The 19,111-nt window shown below is 38.1% G+C and overlaps 1 protein-coding gene across 1 annotated transcript in view; it reads left to right on the forward strand.

The window, feature by feature from the left end:
* The window catches only part of LOC126259618 (copine-8-like), a 174,476-nt gene that overhangs the window by 104,568 nt on the left and 50,797 nt on the right, over window positions 1–19,111 (forward strand). The window contains exon 3 of the mRNA XM_049956532.1: window positions 7,302–7,532. Within this exon, the coding sequence (XP_049812489.1) occupies window positions 7,302–7,532 (231 nt within the window). The remainder of the gene's footprint in view (window positions 1–7,301; window positions 7,533–19,111) is intronic.

A 19,111-nucleotide genomic window follows, 5' to 3' on the forward strand; every position in this document is an offset into this window, starting at 1 on the left:
TTAAAGAAGAACAGATGTGTTGAGCTTTTGTAAAGAACTAACTCAGGTCAACAACTACCAGCCAGTGGAGCCACTGCTCTTAGAACTTAGTCATGTCTGTTAGGTTGCTCTTCGTCATGCTGCTATGTTTATATTACTAGGCACAATTTTTAAGTACGCCATCTGAAATTTTGCCTTGTTCTTTTGTGAACAATGCTGTACACTTTTTGTTGTAATAAATATGATGTGAACTGTTTTTTAGTGCCCTTGAGCTGCCAAATTTGTTTCACTCTCTTTATTGACATATATTCATCTACAATACTTGTTTTTATCTATATGTGTACATTCAAAGGATACATTTTAACATAAGGTTACACTTTTTCAAATATTCAGTCAGGTGACATTGTCCAAATGCTGTGAATTAACCAATGACATTACAGGAATGATATAAACCTCTCTTAAAACAACTGAGTCTCATGGTTAGCAACCCCACTGAATATGTAAATGGCTGTTCAGGTGAAGCTATTGTCAGTGTGTACCCATGAAACATATGCCACATTCCTTTGAGTTGCTGTACGCTTCCTCGTGCACTGTGAGTTATTCTTTGGTGGCCTGGTACCTTGAATGCAAAACCTAAATGAGCCATACTAAAAAATGATGGTTGTTAATTGGTGTTGAGGACTAACATGCAGCTTGTTACAAGAACTGAAGAAGCTAGCTCATTAGATAATTGTAAACTATAAGAAGTTATGATGTGTGTCTCACAAGGGGAAAGCCTCAGACACGGCCAATCAATTCGGCTCAAATTTGGCAGGTCGCTTGTGTACAACCTAAAACGAAGGAATCTAAGATATTTTGGGTCAACACCCCTGAAATTTTGAAAAAATCACCCCTAAAGGTTATGACGAGCAATCGACTCAAAATTGGAGGGATCGATAGATAATTGTAAACAGAGCCTTTTTCATCATCATATATGGGGTCCGCAAACACAAACTTTTCCAGAAATTGAGGAAAGAAACTTTTACAACTGCCGCTTCCGTACCCTCATGTAAACGCTTTTCACTGTCAGCATGGCTAGCACAACGGGCAAGGTCACTGGCTGGGAATCGAAAAACCCGGGTTCGAATCTTGAAGAAACCTAGCGGATGTTATTCTTTTCATTTGTATTTTTCCACATCTCAATTGATAGGGGTAGGAGGGTTAATAAGGTAAGTAAATCAATAAGGAATGATAATAACAAGATAGGAAACCTAATTTCTCAAACACCGTGAGTTAGTAAAGTATTATACTTTTAAGCCTTGTCACATGAAAACAAGTCTGAGTAAGAGTGCTGCGAATTCCAAACGAGGCCAACTGCGTGATGCTTGTTTACAGTGAGGCACGGGATAGGATGCATGCGGGGAGAGTTATCTTGTCCCGGTTGCTCTTCGTCATATCATAGTTGTGAACGTGGAAGAGTGAAGGTGTCCAGCACGAGCCTTATAGAAACCAATCAGAAATAGTTGTTTTTCGTCATTAGGCTGCCGTGAACCTTGCAGATACATGTAGTGATTTTTCCATCGTTAACGCGTCGAATGAAATAAGTTTTGTGAATGAATACAGTGTTCTTCCGTAAGTAACATATGACGAGTACTGTATGTAGTAATTAGCTCGTCTGTTTATGCCGTAGTAGCTAGTTATTGTTTGTTGTGTCATATCTTTCAGGTGCATAATCTGAATAATGGAGGATGTACACCCTTCGACTACCGCTGTAATATATAGTTGTTGCAGTGATCTGAAGATACATAAAGGTTCTTAGGTGTTTCCTTGGACAACTCTCCCAACAATTTTATGGTTGAATGTTTGGTTCTTTACTCTGTTATAAAAGTCTTTTTATCAGTATACTATAAAACAAAAGTAAGAAATTGTAAATATCTGAAAATTCAAAATGAAATTTTAGAAAATCGAATTGCTTCAAGCTGCAGAAGGTGACTGGACTAAGAACTGAGGCAAACAACCTTGTAGTTCGGGCAACCACAGTCATGAGTCTTCATCTTGGGTATTAATAACTGCTTCAGCTGTAGTTTGATCCTTTTTATTACTGTACCACTACTGTTTTTGTCGCAGTTAAAGCCACATCTTCAGGTGACTTACGATCAAAACATAGACCGGAAAAGCTCGGAATCTTTCATCCCAACATTCGATGTCTGTCAGATACAAAACACTGCTAAATGACAGTATGTCATGAATTAAAAACTGCCAAAATCCAATTTAGTGGATGGGTCCAAAGCAAATTGTATCATAGTGGCACTTCTCCATCCATACGGAACTGCGTACAGGGGCGCGGCCATGTGCTCTTACATACTGAGTGCGTCTCCTATAAGCGGTTCCATATAGTTTGGAGAAGCGATCACTATGATAAGATTTGTTTTGGACCCATCCACTATATTGTATTTTGGCAGTTTTTAATCCATGACGTACTGTCTTTTAGTGGTGTTTTGTATTTGACAGACAACGAATGTTGGGATTAAAGATTCCGAGCTCTTCCACTCTAATGTTTTAATCATATGTCACCTGAAGATATGGCTTTAATGCCATGAAACTGGTAGTGATGCAATAATAAAAAGGACCAAAATACAGCTGAAGCGATTAGTAATACCCAAGATAAAAACTGAGGAGAAGCCGTAAATTTAATCTTGGTGGCAATTAAGGGAACCAGTCAGGGTAGATTAGAATAACCAGCTCACATATTCACACTGTGCAGTTTTTAGTAATTATAAAGTAACAATCATGACAGATCATTTTGTGGGGACCAAATATACACAGACTGCTCACTAACATGTGCAGAAGACAGCACAGTCAGTCAGACGGTACCCTATCAAACAACTATTTTACAGGAGGTGTAAAGACTAACTGACAGTTAACTGATGAAATTGATCAGAGGTGAGAGCTCTGCTAGCATATAATAATGTGAAATGGCAATTCTGATAATAGAGTATGAGATTCAGAAGCAATCAGATCTGGGCAGAGACTACTGTGAGTGTATCTTGCAGAGGTATAAGGCAGATCATTCTTCTTGCCAATCTCTTTGACTCATGACAAGTTAGTGTACCATGGGAAAGGTTTACAGAGATCTTACTGTCATGATTTCTTGGGACATTTGTATTCTACAAAGGAGTATTGGGAGTTAGTGGAGTTAGAAACCTCAGATAGTGGCTTCAGGCCACAGGCACACCCAGCTACTTCTGTGCGTGCACCTTGCGGCAAGAAATTTTTCTGGACATTGCTAACAACGTAGATCATACTGCAACTATTACTTTTTGTTTAGGGATGTTTAATTGGAAACAGGGAGAGTAGTACTGAAACTACTAACAAACATTATCACAAATGACCTCTTTTTGGTTAGCCTGCATGCTTCTGTAAACATATTGACAGAAAAATGAACTCATTGTACAGAGGCAGTGAACACTGAAAATATATGTTAGCAAAAGACAAGTATGATTTTCAATACTACAAATTTTGTTCTATAGAACTGTTGTTCAATCTTTACTGTTGGATGGATGCATTATTGTTTTCTGGATACCCCTTTTGGTTTCATCTTACATCCTGTGCAAACATCTATAAAGGCAATAGAATAGATAAGTTACTAATTGAAGGAGTAATCTTCCTGGTTGCCCTACAGTCCATATCAGGAAAGGAAATGGTCAGGAAAGATCAGGAAATTATTCTCCTTTTATGGAAACGGAACAAAGTGTTGTTCTGTTAGGTGCTGGGGCTTAAAGAAATTCAGTCAGCATAGTGACAAAAGAGTGATCCTAGGGACACTGTAGCAAACTGCCTCACCTAGTACATGCAATCAATTTTCTGCTGAACAGAAGGGTTCTTGGGTCAGTGTGAAATTGAGTGGCTATAGGTACACAATAAAATGTTAAGACCCACTAAACTAATTCCCAAGGCTCAAGGAATGCTTTTGAGTCAGTAGTTGCTTAATTCTCCCTTTCAAGCTGTCGATAACCTCTGGTTCTTTCAATGTATCAAGACCCATAGCCTTCATTTCTTAGTTTTCCACAGTTTCTTCAGTTTTAACCTTCAATTTATAACTACTAAATTATGGCCTGAGTATATACCTATCCCCCAAGTCCATGTTCTACTCCTGTTTTTCCTTCTCTTCCTTTTCCTACTGTTGAATTACAGTGCTCCCGTAACAACTTTATTTTTGTCTGCCTTAATTACCTCAATAATTTATTTTATATCATAGTACATTTTTCAATTCCTTTATCATCTGCAGATTTAGTAGGTATATAAACTTTTACTATTGTGATGTGTGTTAGCTTTCTGTCTATCTTGGCTATGATAATGCATTCTTATTGCCTTCTTTCTTGTTTAACCTACTCGTTCATTGTTCCTGTTTGATGTCGTGTTGATGACCTTGTACTCCCTTATCCTGGAATCCAGTTTTTCCTGGCATTGCACCTACTTAATCCTCAAAATATCTAAATCCAACATAATCATTTCTGTTTCTTAAAATTCTCTAACCTAGAAATCTCATTAAGGGCTCCATGGTTAAATTGGGAAAAGTCAGTTTCATTTTTCCAGTTGACAACATCCTCCTGAGTAGTGCCCACCTGTAGATCTGAATGGGGGACTATTTCACCTGCAGGATAATTTTAGCCCAAGAAGATCCCATCATCATTAAGTTGTATAGAAGAGGTAGATATTTTTGGGAATGTAATGACTGGAGTTTCCCCTTGCTCTCACCCATTTGCAATACCAACATAAAAAGGCCATTTTGGCTAATATTAGAGGTCCAGATCAATCAGTCATCCAAACTGTTGTCTCTGGAACTACTGAAAAGGCTGTCACCTGTCATTATGAATCATATTTTTGAGGCCTCTCCGCAGATACTCCTGTGATATGGTTGCTCTTACAGTATCGCTGTGTGTAGCGTTGAGACACATGAGGCCCCCCCCACCCCCCCACCCCCCCCCCCCCACCCCCACCCCCACCCCCACCCCCGCCCCCGCCCCATGGCAAGGCCCACCGTTCGTTAGGAGGTAATTCCAGTGCCTGCCTTCCAGGCAATGCTGGGTCAGGACTAATAATAGGAACAACCAAATGAAAAAAGTCACTTCAGTCTTTTGTTGGAAAACAACTGACTCATTTGGTTGTATTTGTGCATATCAGTTGAATTATTCATTCACTCTTTTGAGTGAAATTAGTCTATGAGAGCAACTGTTTTTGAGTTTCTAAATGTGTCGTTTAAAATTTATCTGTGAGGAGTACTAAAGAGAGGAAAAGTAAATGCAACCCAGTGGGAATTGCATTGGCAGATAATAAAACTATGCTCTCTCCTGTTCGATGATGACTGGGTGATAATTGATGAATGACTAGCTGTATTCAGCGGGAGCCTTAGAAAGAAGTGGGGCTTAAAAATAAATACATGGAAAACTGTCAAACTGTAGGCCCGCCTACATCTGGCTAGGTTAGTCAGTTGTAGAATGGGAATGATGGCATATCACCCCCAGTGGACTATTCCTAGAAAAACACAGTGATTTTTAAACAAATCTCGATGTTTGTTACTTTTTTCCTTCTTTAAATTCAATCAGACGGAGTAATAAGGTCACAAACAAAACTAAAAGCACATTAGAAGCCCCTTATAATGAGATTGTCAGGTGACGTGTTACTCCCACGGTATATAGAGATTGAGCTTTGTAATGACAAACTGCACATGGAAAGTGAGGAAAGACAAACAATCCAATATTATACATACTTTATTTGACTTTAAAGAACATTTTTGACAAACTTCACTCAAATGTTGACCAAACAATAATATGAAATTCAGTATGGTATATAAAGTACACTATCAAATACAGTATGATTATATACAACACTGCTTGCAAGCTACATTATGTAATTATTTTGCTGCTTGAAAGAAGTAATTCAGCTTTCTTTGGCAGGTCATTTCACTCAGTTTCTTTAGTTTGTATTATTTTATGCTCACCCAGAGCAACAGCTTAGTTTGGTTCGGTTCACTGTGGTGGTACATCCACATAATCACTTTATTTATATTATCCAATATTTTGCACATACTGGGGACATCATCTATACATTCTTCTTCAACTTCACCATCCTCTTCTTCGACTGCTTCACTTCTTTCGTTTCAAAAAGCATCAATAATATCCTTGTTACCTGTGATCTTCGCACTTGGTTCTTTTTGTCTAGAACTACTCAATGATTCATGTCTTGAAGACCAATACTGCACTGTAGAACATCACATGCAGACTGATGTCACTGATATTGAAGTCTATGTCACTACAGTGTTCATCTGTTGCATTTTCTTCAATGGAACACTTGTTCCAGCAATTCCTAGTAGTGATTGGACCGATGCTTTGCCATGCCAGGCCTACTGAATATGCAACTCTCTTAAAATTTACAGATTTTAATAACGTCCAGTTTCTCATCTGAATTTACTACTGAAGTGAGCAGTTCACTGTGATAATGAGCCTTAAATGGTCGTATGATGCCCTGATCCAGCGGCTGAATTAATGTTCCATCTTCTGATTGCAGCACGTTAGCAAGTGGATGAGTCAGGAGGTTGCAACAGTAAATTATACTGCAGAAAGGCTATATTTTTTCAAGTTTATAAAATGTACTGCAAAAATCATTCATCAATGATATTTTATTTTGGAGGACATATTTTATACTGTGTTATATCTAAATCCACTATGTAACGGACCACGGTACATAAAGTTTCTATTGTGGTATACACAAAACAATGATAGAAAGCATATGTGTATTTCTGTCAGAAGCTTAGGACTTACAGAAATCGAAGTCAACTTCCGTCCAGGCTATTTGATTACTTGAGAGTAAGTGCTGATTTCTCAAGATTAGACCATGCCAGAAAATAGAAATTAAAAATAAAATTATGAGAGTGTGAAGGATCATTATGGAAAGTATTGAGAGGAGATGTTACCAGGCGTTGCCGTTTAGAATGAACAGATCATAATAGAGAACCAAAGAAGATACAGAGATGGCCTCTACAGAGAAAAGTGAAATGATGTTGACTGCTTAGGATATATCAAAAAAGTTTTGTACTTCAGGAGTCACCAAGAGTGGGATGGGGAAGACCTCAAATGTTGAGAGGTGTGAAATGGCATTAGCTGTAAGCTAATACATACAATATAATGAAACACAGCAGAAAAATGTCACAGTTTCCAATTTTTTTATTATGTTGAAAACTGAACCTTTGCAAATGGTACTTACCTTATAATTTACTTTTCAGCAAAATAGCAGCCTGAGGAACTAACAAATTAATCTGATGATTTTCTTTTGTTGCCGTCCAGGTTCAGCTTCCTCTGCAATCAAATGCAAGTCAACCTGTGGGGGATCATCAAAGCTTTGTGGTTGTTACTTCTGAGGAACTCTCATCCTGTAAAGATGAAGTTATTCTAGAGTTCAGTGGACACAACCTGGAGAAGAAAACATTCCTGTTTTTCTTTGGACATTTAAATCCATACCTTGTATTCTATAAATCAACCGAATCTGGAGATTTCTCTGCAGTTTTCAAAACAGAGGTTTGTACCTATTCAGTGAACTTCGTGAAATATATAGGTATAATATAATGTGTTAATAGGCTTACACCAAAGAGAAGTATTTCCTTGCATCTTTTCAATGCATTATTTTACTGCCTTTTCAAGTTCTGAAACAAAATTGCTTTTCACGTATCTTTAATACACAACCAATCAAAATTTAGTTTCTAGTTACTGTCTCCAGGATTTATTGTGGTATCATAATATTCACTGCTGGCCATTGAATGTGTGAAACCGTTAAGGCGGCACACAACAAATGTCAAATTGGCATAAATGTACAAACTTGGGTATTCAAATTATTAACATTTCAGTGCAGTGACACACTGTAGGTTGGAGTAGCACTGCCTACTTACTGTACATAAGAAAATTTTATGCAACAGGATTCTCATTCTGAAAATACATTTGAATGTTGGTTGTTTCTGCGAAAATCATGTTATGTCCCTTGCAAGGAGGGGAAATGTCTACAAGCATGTGTCGAAATTTGAAAACGAAGAGTATAGTGGCCCATCAAGTCTGCATTTTATTGTTTAGCAGTATTGCTGCTCGCATTCACCAGGATCTCGTGACTGTCATGTGAATATGGAACAATGGTTGGAGGAGGGTCATGTCCAATTCCAGGCAGGATTTAAATGGCACCAGGTGATTAGCACCCGATACAGCAGATGTGTTTTTGATCAAGCATGCAGCCGGCCGAAGTGGCCGTGCGGTTAAAGGCGCTGCAGTCTGGAACCGCAAGACCGCTACGGTCGCAGGTTCGAATCCTGCCTCGGGCATGGATGTTTGTGATGTCCTTAGGTTAGTTAGGTTTAACTAGTTCTAAGTTCTAGGGGACTAATGACCTCAGCAGTTGAGTCCCATAGTGCTCAGAGCCATTTGATCAAGCATGCAGGAGTGTGTAGGTACTTAAAGTCCTTTGCCCACATGGATACTTGTCTTGCTGGAGATGGTGTGACGATGTCTGAATCACAGTGAACTGTTAGCTTGGTAACCAGTGTTACGGCTTCCTGTGATGGAGCAACAGAGAGATGTCCCCAGTGACAATACTGGAACATGAGTGGTACCGTGCCATCTTTTCAGATGGTCCTGGTTCTGTGAATGGCATCATGATTGATGTATGTATCCATGTGTGGAGGCTCCAAGAAAATGAACATTGCCAGATTGCATTCAACATTGTTATACGGACCCAGTACCTTACATAATGGTGGTACAAGGGCCCAGTGGATATACAAATGATCACTTCTGGTTTGCATAACCAGTAATTAAGGAAGCAGGCATTACATTTCTACTTGTTAAGACCAGTTGCAGTGCCCTATCTTCAGGGTCTTAATGACAGTGTCTTTCAACAAGATAATGCAGCACCAAATGTTGACAGTTCTGTTCTGACTTAGCCTCAGTGCAGGGGTTTTTCAACAGTTGCCCTGGCCTGCAAGTTTACAGGTCTCTCACCTGTTGAAAACATCTGATCGTGAGTTGCTGAGAGACTGGTGTTGCATCACTCACCAGCCACTATGATTGATGAATCCTGGCATATACACTGACCAGCATGAAAAATGCAACACTTCAATTTCTTAAAAAAAATTATTTTAAATTCCATTCACTTTTATGGCACTAGCCATATGATAAAATATTTTGATACAGTTTAGTTAGATGTTTAATAATGAACAAAAGATAATTATAAACAAATTAAGCCAGAGGTGCAGAAGTAACACGAATGAAATCACGCTTGAGCAAATTGAGGTAGCTCGTGAAGGTACTGCACCTTTATCTTGATTTTCTGTACTTCGCTTCAGGCTTCGTATTGCACCTTCAAAAGCATGTATTACCCCCTCTTACACCTATCACAACATCTGAGCTTTCAGGCATGCTCCTGATTGACACTGCTATGTCCTCTGGAGGAATCATATTCCATACTTCTAGTAGGTATTCCCATAGGTCCTGTAGGGCCTCTCATTTGTGCTGATGAGTACTTCTCCCTAGCTGGTCCCATACATGCTTAATAGGATACAAATCAGGACTCCAAGTAGGACAAGCCGAGGGTTGACTTTCTGCATCATCGGGAACTCTTGAATAATTCTCACAACATGTGAGTGTCCCTTCTCATGCATATTGGAAATACATCACCAATAAATGGAGAGAAAGGCACAAAATGCTCCAAAAGGATTTCCTCTGCGTGTGCTGTGAGACTACATGAAGATAAAATGCTTCCTTGCTGTCATACTGATTCCTGCCCACACCATCTGAGAAACACTCTGAATAATTGTCATGGGTTGAGAATGTACAAGAAGTCTTGGATGAGAATGTACAAGGACAATACTTATCCCCAGGCCTTCTCCAGACCCTTTCTCTATTGTCAGGTGATCTCAGGGCAAATACGTGACTCATCAGTTAACAACATTTTATCCCTTTGTCGTACTGTCTAGTTACAATACTATGATGCAAAATGTAGTCGAGCTGTGCAATGCCATCTGATGAGGTCCGGGCCTGTAGCAGGTCTTCTGGATTGAAGATTGGCTTCTTCCCATCTTCTTTGGGTGGCTCTCTCAATAACATTGCCGCTCTTGAAATAGGTGGAGTTGATTTCGTGCTTCTGTGGTGGTGTGGTATGATGATTGCGAAGCATTTTAAGTTGTAAGGAGTGATAATCTCTAGCTGATTTTTCTCTTCTCATACCTGATCCTGATTTCTTTGCATAGCCTTCAGTTTCCCTGTACCTTCTTCTGTTTCTGGAAATTATGAAATGTGTAGTTCTCAACACTTCTGCAACATAGTGCATGCTGTGGAGGAGGAGGAGGAGGAGGAGGAGGAGGAGGATATCTGTGTTTAATGCCCCATCGATGCTTGTTGTGACTGTCTGCCACCAAAACATCAGTTTCTGAAGTATATTCTGAGCTTAATGGCATGTTTACACTGGGAAGCTGATCACAATAATCACAAAAGATCTTACAAACACCTGTTCAAAAGATACATTGAGAGGTGCTACAAGATCTGGAAAACATTATTGCGTCACATCCAGTGATGTGTGTTTCAGACAGTTGAGGCTAGTGCAATAAACAATTGATGTTACAGTGTTTGCTTGCAAAGCAATGCCAGTGACATACCAATAACTTGCCCTGCCTAAAAGTATAGGATAAAGTGCTGTAATTTGATTAAATAGATAATTACCTATCATTGATTACATGTTATGTTCCTCATGCGAATCACTGTAGTTGAAGCAGCGTGCACTGACGTACCTGTAGTTTTCATCCAAGCTCAGTTAACTCAATGATAAATCAGATTAGAGTCCTTGTTGCTGCCACTGGTGGCAACTCTGTGGACTACATTTTGCAACATGTACACCCCCAAATCACCAAAAAAGTTAATTATGTATTCTTCCTTCTATGCAGTATATGCGTAGTCAGTAAAATTTCGTTATTTGCAGTCCTTCGTAATGTTATAGTTTTAATGACTGAAAGTGTGATTTCTTATTCGAAATGATCAAATACCTGATATCAATAAATTATTTGATCTAATTACCTGAGTTACAGCACAGATACCGCAATTACACATTACTACAGGTAAAGGGCTCAGTAATACTGTATAAATAACATAAAATAAATCCACAAAGTGAGCTCTCTATTAATTCCTGGTTGGTTTCATTTTTAAAACATATTAGTTTTATTTGCAAAGAGTCTGAATGGTGAAGTTTAGTAATTTTATCCCAACTTTATTAGCATTTTTTAAAACCTATTTTCTTTACTTCATTATTGTGCTTGCTTTGCTATCCTTGGTGCATGTCTTATAGTAGATAGTTGAAACCACAATGTTTTCATTTTTTCAGTACAAATTTTTGTTTGTTCTTGTAGGGCTTAGTTTCTCAGTTACAGTGTTCTTTTTTTTTAAAAAAAAAAAAGATGAAAAAGTGATCTGTTTTTTCACTGTTTTATACTGTAATTCAGGTTAGACTTGGGTAACATAGTGCATGCTGATGATGAAGTGGGACTGTCGTGCTAGCAACTCAGTTTAATAGTGCAACACTTTTGCAGATTGAATTTTTCCATTGTAACTTTTTTGTATATGGTTTACCTACCTTTGCTTGATTTCATGTTTCTTTCATAATTGTTGACTTGCTGGTATTTGTCCTAAGTAGTTTAATCAAAATACTACACTATAGTGCAGATGATAATGATGATGATTTTTACTCCAGGTGATACATAAGTAAATTGTGTCTGTGTAAAGAAGTAAGTTTCTATGACTTGCTCAGAATCGAGACCATTCATACAAATTAAATCCGTAATAGAGCACATCTCAAGTTAGATAATTAGAAGATGCAATTAAATTTAGTATTTCTGTCCCATTTAAAGGTCAGTTATGCACCTTTCCCACACAGATGGTATTCTGTTAGTCAAGTAAGGTTTCAGTAGACTAAAGACTGATCTTTTATGTTATAGCACCATAGTTAGTTGGGTACTATGGAGTTAGCAACTTTTCTATGCTTGTTCTATTTTTGTATTGATTTAAATATGATTGTTAACATAGAGTTGCTATTGCTACATATATGCTGGTGTAAAAATTACGTAATTGATTTTAAGCAAATTAAAGATTACTACACTTCGGTGGAAAAGGGGAGTTAAAGAGTAGTTTATTTGGTCTCTAATTACAGATGATATTTTTTTCATACTTTGAAAATGTAACATTTGTGCTTATCACTTAAAATAAGTGTAGGAAGACACCTATATATGTGAAAAATTCAGTAACTGAGGCAGTCAATACAGCATTGTTGTTTTCTTTCTTTTTTTTAAAAATGCTGCCGTCTGAATATACTCAAACATATCCCCTGCTGCATGATATGTTCTGACATTTCTCGTTGCTTTAATATTGCCAATTTCATCATTAAATATTCATCATTGCTGATATTTACTACATTCTAACACCCGCATTGTATTACAGATCTGTGTGACACAGTTTATTTAAAATAAATTAAATCTTATTGATTCAAAAATTGTCTTTTATGTACCAAATGCACATTCAGTGAGATGCGACTATGTTAAGTTGTGTGTTAAGCTTTGACAGACTTATCCCCACTTAAACTGAGCTGAGGACTGGGGCAAATATGATAAATTAGTTTTGTGTCTACAGGAAGTAGCTTCAGGATTTGGATTGTAAATTTTTCAGATGACATAGTAAACAGCAAAATCAATAATTTATATTTTCATTGAATGGAATAGATGTAGTTCAGTTTTATTCCATTAATTTTTGCTACTTCAGGAAAAATAGTTAAAATTTCTCGTAATGCTTATGTATAGTGCTTTTCCCATTCCAACGTCTGTGGTCATGAGCAGATGCATTGCCATAGCGTAAGAGTACTTATTTATATAGTAATCTTGGACTCTTCTGCTTCAGTTCCGTATGCAAACAGAAATAGTAATTCTGTGTATTTAGAGCCCGTTTCTGATGTCGCCTTTTCCAGATAATTATCTTGATGATGCATTGTTGGTCTGGAAACAACTGTTCCCATCAATTTTTGTTCAGCAAGTTGGTTGTAGCTTTTTTGTGCCCTTTCTTCTTTCCCAACACACAGTTTGGTCAACAGTTTGGCAGCTATTGAGTGAGTGCTAGTGAATCGTCATATTGTCAATTTTAAACATTTAACTTTGAAAATCTGTTCTTCATATGTTTTGGATCTATAGGCCTAGTCAATAAAGATGCAGTTCCCGTACTCATAACTTCTTGTTATTTCAACCTTTCTTTTCTTTTTAAAAAAAAAAGTGTATCATTGCTACGTAAAATTCAGTGAATTAATCAAAGAAAAGAATATGTTATGAAAGTCAAAGGAGCCTTCAGTGACCATATGAAGGCTTCTGATTGTATAAAACATGCTTCATTGTTGTATAAATTAGAAAGATACACAATGAGAAAAAAAAATATTTTGATTAGATTAAAATTATACTTCAGAGAAGGAAATTAAACATCATCAGATACAGGAAAACACACACACACACACACACACACACACACACACACAAAATCAGTTTTTCCCCATCATTGTTGTCCATTTCCTCTTACCTCTGCCTCTATTAACACCTTTTCATTCCGTTTCTTAATTGCACTGTTCATTTCATTTTTCTTCTTCTAATATATTTATCTCCTCCATCGTGTCCCCCTCTCCTCCCCAAGGAATAAATTAATATTTCTGAAATCTAAGCTATATTGATCTACTTTCATGTGTGTCTATTAACAGCATTAAATTCTTGCCTCCTAAAGGTAAACACTGAAAATTTCCACAGCTAAGGTAATGATGTTGAAGAGATTCCCAATGTTCCATTTTTGGTTCAATATTCTGTTATTTTATGTAAATGACCTACCCTTAAATTCAGACTTATATTTGGCAGTGGTACGTTTATGATTATCGAAAATGAAACAACAGGTCAAAATTCACTGAAAATGATGGATGTCCCAGACAGTTTAAAAGCAGTGGCTTGGAAATATTAAAATGACAAAAACTCATCATAATTTGAAATTAAACAGAAAATAAAATTATTTCCAAATTACTAATAAAAACTGTACTCTGTAAGGAGAGACAGTTGCCAGTGCAGTTGCCAGTATTCAGTATGGAAGTGCAGTGGGCCAGCTATGGGTTGGGTGGGGAGTGGGATGACAGACCTGCCCCTTCTGCCCTTTGGCCCCAAGGCAGCCGGGGCTACAGATCCTAATAATGCCACATGATTCATTGCTGCATTTTTGTTGGTAGCATTTTACTGAATAATGTGAATAATGTGTTCCTTGATTGCAATTTTTTTTCTCTCTCCATGCGCTAGCAGTGTTAGCCTCCTTACACATACACAAGTAAATAGATTTTTGACTTTGTCAGGGTACAGCAAAATGTACGAATAATAAGTGTAAAATATCGAATGAAGACGTTACCTTTATTTTTTTGCGTGGGAGAACAGAAAACCCAAGGTCGTCATCACCCGGTTGCTAACCTCTCATCACGACCACACAGGCTTTGGTATCTTCACTGGTGCTGTCCTCATTGTCTGTTAAAGAAATTATAATATTTTGTTTTGCATTCTTCTGTGTTCAATGTTGTAATCTCTTTCCACACATGGCTCACAACGTTCTTCCAATTTTCTAGCATTATTTGTGTGACAGCCTCAGTTACCAGCCTTCTCTGTGTGTCGCATTGTAAAGATTTTGTTTCGCTCGACAATATCTACTTTTTTTTTAATCCAGATAAGTTTGATGGCATTGTAATGGCAGTGGTATGGTGGAAGATGTTCAACTCTGTGACCACAGTTCTCTGCTAATGTGTCAGTTACACACTGTTTCTTTTATGGCTTGTATTTTTTCACTTATTCCCCAAGTTCCTCTTTTTGCATATTCTATTCAAAGTTTATTCTATTATCTTTCAACTAGTTGGCTATTTTTTCTCTCCTTGGATCAGCTGTTGGTGCATTATTAAACTGAACAGAATGGTACAGTGCATTGTCCATTGCTACCAGAACTGATATTTGGTAGCAAATGAGTCACAAACTAGTCTTTTAATCTATCTGCATTCATTTTATCATGGTAATTAAGGTTTTTTTGACTGAAACATCATCACAGCACCAGGTGCAGAACCGTTCATGGAGCCAGCATGAAAAATAATTAGTGCCACTCCCTTAACATTTGGCTTGCTCATACTTCCGTGGTGCATGTTATCTGCCCACATGACAGATCATGTGTGATGCACAATGCCCCATGTTTCATCAATCCATGTTACATTCTCCAGATTCAGTGCTAGCAATTCATGCAGCAAATGACAGCTCCATGCCACATTGTCACCATGTCCCCTTAGTACCTTTCTTCCTGAATAGAACTTTTTCCACTGGAAGCCAATTTTTTGCTAAACAATGGAGAAGACTTGTCATTCTGCCTGTGAAAGAACCACTGTCCAACAGTGATGTTATCAACTTTTTAAGTGTCTGTTACTCCTTCTTGTTGTAGTATGTGTTGATGTGATGCCTGATAGCACTTTGGTCAAAGTTATCTGTTTCAATCATATGACACAATCTGTTCCTTGACTTTCCAGATGTCACAGTAATAGTGCTCTAAGCTCAATTGGTAGCCTCTTTATCAGTTGTGACTGTCTTCACTGTCACTGTAGAGATGTTCAATGCTTCTGCCACCCAGTGAATCACTTTACACACTGGTATCAAAGGCCCAGCATTGTGCCTTTCCCTTTCAAACTGAACTCACAGTCTATGTATAAATTTGCGTGCTTGATATTTCAGCGTAGCTTCTTTTACTAAAGTTGTCTACTCTGCACCCCAGGAAGCAGTTTTTCTTGCATAGCTGACTGACTCACAGAATTAATGGGACACACACACACACACACACACACACACACACACACACACACACACACACCCTTCTTGGACCCACGAAGCAAATTTACCACGACCACTGCAACTGTCACAACTCTTGTCTTGCTGTATGGACTCCAGAAGCTTCAGAAATGAGATTCTGTCTAGTTTGTATCGGTGTTATGGGGAGTGGATGGGGGGGTCCATTATGAATTATGCACTTCATGACAAAGTAATTAAACAATCTAGCATTTGCAATGATAATACCATCCCATACAACTGAAATGGATATGAAAAAGCAGGCTTATTATCACAGATTATTTTGAAAGTATAACATGTGGAGGCATGTATCACTAAGGGTAAGATAGATACTGCCTACAGGAAAATTAGAGGGACCTTTGGAGAAAAGAGAACCACTTGTATGATTATCAAGAGCTCAGATGGAAACCCAGTTCTATGCAAAAAAGGGAAAGCAGAAAGGTGGAAGCAGCATATAGAGGGTCTCTACAAGGGCGATGTACTTGAGGACAATATTATGGAAATGGAAGAGGATGTAGATGAAGATGAAACGAGAGATATGATACTGCGTGAAAAGATTGACAGAGCACTGAAAGACCTGAGTCGAAACAAGGCCCCGGGGGTAGACAACATTCCATTAGAACTACTGATAAACCGAGCGAGGTGGCGCAGTGGTTAGACACTGGCCTCGCATTCGGGAGGACGACGGTTCAATCCCGCGTTCGGCCATCCTGATTTAGGTTTTCCGTGATTTCCCTAAATCGCTCCAGGCAAATGCCGGGATGGTTCCTTTCAAAGGGCACGGCCGAATTCCTTCCCCATCCTTCCCTAATCCGATGAGACCGATGACCTCGCTGTCTGGTTTCCTTCCCCAAACCAACCAACCAACCAAACTACTGATAGCCTTGGGAGAGCCAGCCCTGACAACACTTTACCATCTGGTGAGCAAGATGTATGAGACAGGCGAAATACTCTGACATCAAGAAGAATATAATAATTCCAATCCCAAAGAAAGCAGGTGGTGACAGATGTGAAAATTACTGAACTATCAATTAAATAACTCACAGCTGCAAAATACTAACATGAATTATTTACAGATGAATGGAAAAACTGCTAGAAGCTGACCTTGGGGATGACCAGTTTGGATTCCGCAGAAATGTTGGAACATGTGAGGCAATACTGATCCTACGACTTATCTTAGAAGATGATTAAGGAAAGGCAAACCTACGTTTCTAGCATTTGTAGACTTAGAGAAAGATTTTGACAATGTAGACTGGAATACTCTTTTTCAAATTCTGAAGGTGGCAGGGGTAAAATACAGGGAGCGAAAGGCTATTTACAATTTGTACAGAAACCAGATAGCAGTTATAAGAGTCGAGGGGCATGAAAGGGAAGCAGTGGATGGGAAGGGAGTGAGACAGGGCTGTAGCCTATCCCCGATTTTATTAAATCTGTATATTGAGCTAGCAGTAAAGGAAACAAAAGAAAAAAAATGGTGTAGGAATTAAAATCCATTGAGAAAAAATAAAAACTTTGAGGTTTGCCGATGACATTGTAATTCTGAGAGAGACAGCAAAGGACCTGGAAGAGCAGTTGAATGGAATGGACAGTGTCTTGAAAGGAGGATATACGATGCATATCAACAAAAGCAAAATGGGGATATGGAATGTAGTTGAATTAAATTGGGTGATGCTGAGGGTATTAGATCGGGAAATGAGATACTCAAAGTAGTAGATGATATTTGCTATTTGGGGAGCAAACTAACTGATGATGGTCAAAGTAGAGAGGATATAAAATGTAGACTGGCAGTGGCAAGGAAAGCGTTTCTGAAGAAGAGAAAATTGTTAACATCGAGTATTGATTTAAGTGTTAGGAAGTCATTTCTGAAAGTATTTGTGTGGACTGTAGCCATGTATGGAAGTGAAAAATGGACGATAAATAGTTTAGACAAGAAGAGAATAGAAGCCTTCGAAATGTGGTGCTACAGAAGAATGATGAAGATTAGATGAGTAGATCACATAACTAATGAGGAGGTATTGAATAGAATTGGGGAGAAGAGAAATTTGTGGCACAACTTGACTAGAAGAAGGGTTGGTAGGACATGTTCTGAGGCATCAAGGGATCACCAATTTTGTATTGGAAGGCAGCGTGGAGGGTAAAAATCATAGAGGGAGACCAAGAGATGAATACACTAAGCAGATTCAGTAGGATGTAGGTTGCAGTAGGTACTGGGAGATGTACAGAATAGAGTAGCGTGGAGAGCTGCATCAAACCAGTCTCTGGACTGAAGACGACGACAACAACAACAACAACAACATCATGTGAAATGATCTCTGGTTGAATGTAAGTATCATGAACAGAGTATCCATAAACTTAAAGTTGTTCTGTGTGTCTATTTGGTGGAGGGCTGTTAGATGAAATAATCTGGATAATGCAGGACTTCAACTTTAATATCTGTAGTAGCTTATGGTATGAAAATGAAATATGATTCTCAAATCGACAACTGTCTAGTTAGTCACCTGAAGCACTGGTTGATACAATCATCTAGTCATGTAAGAGAGCTCAGCAGGATAATCTTCCTGGGCAACCCAGAACTGAATATAAATCTGTCAGCAGTAACGGGTGTTATATTTCAGTATTTAGTAATCTTAAGTTAAAATATGTAAAGCAACTCAAAATGGATTGGTATTTTGGAATCAGAAGTTTTTTGTCTCATAACTTAAATTATTAACTGTGTGTATAGGAGACTCATCAGCATTATAAGATACTAAATTGTAGTTATGGCGTGTTTCGATATTGCAAAATCTAACTGTAATACATCATTTAATATTAGACACCACACAAAAAATGAATCATTGTTGGAAAATTTCTGTGTATGTGTATGTATTTCAGATACCGTATTTACTCGAAGCGAAGCCGCACTTTTTTTCCGGTTTTTTGTAATCCAAAAAACTGCCTGTGGCTTAGAATCGAGTGCAAAGTGTAAGCGGAAGTTCTAAAAAATGTTGGTAGGTGCCGCCACAACTAACTTCTGCCATCGAATATATGTAGTGCTACACAGGCATACTTTGCAGGCACAAAGATAAATACTGGCGCAAAAACCTCTGCGTCAGTAAATAAATTTAAAAAAAAAAGGTGGAAGACGAGCTTTTTTCTCCGCCCCGAGTTTCGACCACTCCATTTTCATACATTCTCCAACGAAGTAAATACAAATTCCATATTGTT

The sequence above is a fragment of the Schistocerca nitens genome, chromosome 5 (assembly GCF_023898315.1).
Source record: "Schistocerca nitens isolate TAMUIC-IGC-003100 chromosome 5, iqSchNite1.1, whole genome shotgun sequence".
NCBI classification, from domain to species: domain Eukaryota; kingdom Metazoa; phylum Arthropoda; class Insecta; order Orthoptera; family Acrididae; genus Schistocerca; species Schistocerca nitens.